General features: G+C 36.7%; 1 protein-coding gene across 1 annotated transcript; it reads left to right on the top strand.

The window, feature by feature from the left end:
* Window positions 1-2,977: 2,977 nt before the first annotated feature.
* On the top strand, window positions 2,978-3,613 carry LOC306868367 (heat shock protein 30-like; the record flags this gene model as incomplete). The annotated part of the gene is made up of 1 exon (XM_079414468.1): window positions 2,978-3,613. One exon carries the CDS (start codon window positions 2,978-2,980, stop codon window positions 3,611-3,613), a length of 636 nt encoding a protein of 211 aa, XP_079270594.1.
* Window positions 3,614-3,883: the final 270 nt, after the last annotated feature.

Below are 3,883 nucleotides of genomic sequence, written 5' to 3'. Positions count from 1 at the left end.
TATAATCTGAATGTGTTCAGGGGGAAAAAGCTGAATCAAAAGCTAATCTTCAAAGCTAATTGCAGCCTAAATCATAGCCTCTTCTTCCCCCCACCCTCTGCCACTTCCGCTTCGGTCTCTCGCTCTCCTTTTCTCTCCCGTCACTACGCTCCCTCCTTCTGCAAGCCGTCAGTTGGAAGGTCTCGGGGGAGAAGCTGCGGCCAGGCTTTTTGGGGGAGCTGTCAGACTAATAGATTTCCTCTCTCGCTCTGATGTGAACCGAGGGAAAAACCTTCCCTGCTGGGACATACTAAAAGCAAAGTTTTTACAGGACCATATGATATTTGTCTGTTAGGTCTGAATGTTTTCAGTTTTAAGCACTGATATTAACAGTATGCATTTTAATATATTTGTGTGCATTTAATAGTTTGCTTCTGTGTTGTTGTGTATATTCAAATAGTACATCATTCAAAACAAAACAAAATTAATTTATGATTCATTTTACTTTTTAATTTGATCTTGTTTGCATATATGATCATGAATATGACAGAGACAGCACGTTTTAAAGTATTACAAGAAATATAAGATAGCTTCAATCGCCCTCTAGAGGCAAAAGTTGTACAGCACGCAGAAGTGAGCTTTAATACTTAGCTAACAGCGCCACCTAATGTTTGTTTGGCTACTTATCAAACACTAGTTTTTCAATGTCGTTATTTAAAAAAAAGTAATAAATTGTCACAGTAGATATTTCATACTCGCTGAGTTTACATAGAAAATATTAAGCACACATTGTGCAGTGTTTTGACTAATTTACTTAAAAAAAAAAAGGATACTAGTGAACTTGAAAATCAGGCCATATACCATACACATTGGGGGACCACCATCAAGGATGTGTTGTACCAATATTCAGATCAGTGATCAACAAATCGAAAACTGAACAGAAAAAGAAAAAAATAATAACCCATGACAATTCAATTTTAAATAATTTTTTGTGCCAGTCCTATTACATATAGGTTAATGTACTGTAACTAGCAAATAACATTTACTAATTATTCGCAGTCTATATATTTTTTAAATCTTTTAAATGGAAAAAGACTGTGATTTAACCCCGACAACAGAGTTGAAATATTAAGGCATTTAAGTGTGACTACAAAGATATGATGATAAAGACGGTAAGAAAGAGCACTGTGGTCACATTCAGTATCCTGTAAATTATATCAGCAGAAAATCATGGAGACACTGAGTTTTTTTTGTTTTGTTTTGTTGTTGTTTTTAAAGAAAAATTATATACTGTATAATAGGTATTTATATTAAATTGTTTTTGCTTTAAAAACAGTTTTAGATTAAGTTATTTTTTGAATAAATGTGCCATTAGCCTGAACTGTGTCATAGGTAAATATATCTGTGTTAAATATAGATGTGCGGTCATGGCACAGCTGTTTGCTCTTCCTTCTGGATATTTAAGAAGCTTCTGTCCTGTGCTCAGATGAATACTTTTTGGATTAGCTCACAGGGTGACTCCTCATTCATGGGGAATGTGAGGGGGACACTTGACTCATATATGGAGAAGACAAACAAGGTTCGCAAGTTCGCAAAACTAAAAAAATTGAGTTACATCAAAATGTTTAAGAAATTCAAGTAAGCAGAGAAAAGTTTAAGTAAGCAGTAGTGGCAGTTTTTATTTTGTACTCATGTTAATTGCACTTAACTTAAAAGCTAACTGATACATTTATAACATAACATTATATAAGCTCAGCCGAAATATTTTTAGGATTGAAACTTAACTAGCTACAACTAATTCAATACATGCTAACTTGCTAATTGGTAACAAAATGCTTTGATTAGCATAGCAGTTACTGAATGAGTAAGACATTATAGAACGTTTAACATACTGTATATTTGTTCTCAAACCAAGCTCATGCTCCACTCCTCACCATGATGGAGCGCCATCAAAAAACCCAACAGATACTCATCTAAATTAAGCATAGCAAAACATTAAGTTCCTCTAAATGAAAAGGAACATGTTGATTGAACTCAAAACAATGAAACAATTCAGATGACTTAAAATGTGTCAGTTTCAACTCAAAACAAAAAGAAAGTTCTAAAAACTCCTAAAAGTTCATTTGTTTGAACTATTTTGTTAAATATAAAATAGCTCTGTGTCATATAATGTGTGATATTTGGAGTATCAGAATAGCATTATTTATTTTTTAGGGGAACCAAAAAAAAAAAATGTATGTGAATTTTACTACATTTGAAATAGCCTACCATTGCAGATATTGAGAAGAAAATCTAAATGTTTGGCAAAGATTATTACAAGATACTTATAAATTAACTAATTATTTTATTTATTTAAATAAATATTTATAAATAGGCCTACAGCTAAAAGTTTTGATCTAAGAACCCAACAAGTAAGGTCATATTTTCTGTTTCTGAAAAATAATAGGTTTTCATATTCTTCCTCTTTCTTTTATATAATCCCTATATATAACTTTTTTTTTTTTATTTAATGAAAAACAATATATATATACTGTATATCCTGCTTTTAGGAAATCACATCATGACTGCAGTCAGCATAGTTCTTTGCTTATAAGCAGCTTCTGATGAAAGTAAGGACAGAATAAACACTCGCACACACATAGGGTGTAAAGTTAGCGCATGACTTCACTCTCTTTGCATGACTAAGGAGGCACTAGGCAATCCCAAATTGGACAGCAGGGCCAATGACGGCTGTGGGACAGTAAAAGTGACACCGACCCATAAATCAAATTTCCTCTATAAACTTATTTTAGCCATATGACCGTCTTGGGCGTTCTGTTTACTTGTAGCTTCAAATTCCATTCATGACCTCAGTGGTGTAAAAAGACCAGCGGTGGGAGGTTCTAGACGCCTGTTGGAGAAATATATAAATTGGAGGGACCTGAAGCAAGCAGGTCACTCTTCTGAGAGCACAGACAAGCCCTCAAGACAACACCATCCAGACAAACAGACGAGAGAAATGTCTTCTGTCGAGAGCCTCTTCATGGACGACCCTTTCTTTGCAAACTCCCACTTTTTGTGGCCCAGGCGCAGTGTGGCTCTTTCCAGCTTCAGAGAGGATTTCCTCCACCGTAGAGCCCAAATAATGCATAACCTGAGGAATGAGATCAGAGACAGCTTGCTGAATGAACTCACTGACGAGTTCTTCCAGTGTCTAGATGGTCAGAGGTCCTTCTCCAGGCTCTTCAGCATCAACACAGAGCAGAACAAACACAGAGACGTGTCCCTTACTCTGGACACTCAAGGCTTCTCTCCAGAGGACGTCACCGTGACAGTATCTGGAAGACGTCTGGAGGTGATGGCCGGCAAGCGGGCCCAGACAGACGCTTCTTCATCATCTACCAGCACCCCTCACGTCGCAGAAGCCCAGCCACAAGGATTTGTCCAAGCTATGCAGCTTCCTGACCACCTGGATCCAACCTCCTTGACCTGCTCACTTGGAGAAGATGGACTTCTGCACATTGAGTCACCAGAATCCAAAGATGAGTCCTCAGAGGAGCATGTCATTCCCATCCGCTTTAGAACATCCCTGGATTTCCCCATCAACAAGGACAGCACGAACAACAAGGAGGATGGGGCTAAGAAATCAAACTAAAAAAAAAAACTGACTGATGGCCTGTTGTGCATTGTACAATTGTTTTTCATGAATCCAGTGGATGTGCTTCCCGTGACTGTAAATTATTTGTTCTAAAAAGGTTTTTAATAAAGATATTGATTGGTATATGACTTCATGCACAAATTCTTCATGTCTTCTTGACATACGAAGGACTAGGGTTTTGAAATGGGCTTTAAAAATCCTAGGCATTAATATTATTGTCAGTCCAGTCTGGAGTGCTGCTTTACCAATTTTCAGTTTTCTAATAGT

Source organism: Barbus barbus, assembly GCF_936440315.1.
Source record: "Barbus barbus genome assembly, chromosome: 4".
In the NCBI taxonomy this organism is placed as follows: Eukaryota; Metazoa; Chordata; class Actinopteri; order Cypriniformes; family Cyprinidae; genus Barbus; species Barbus barbus.
Note: the sequence above shows the minus strand (reverse complement) of the source record. Positions and strands in the feature narration are given on the sequence as shown.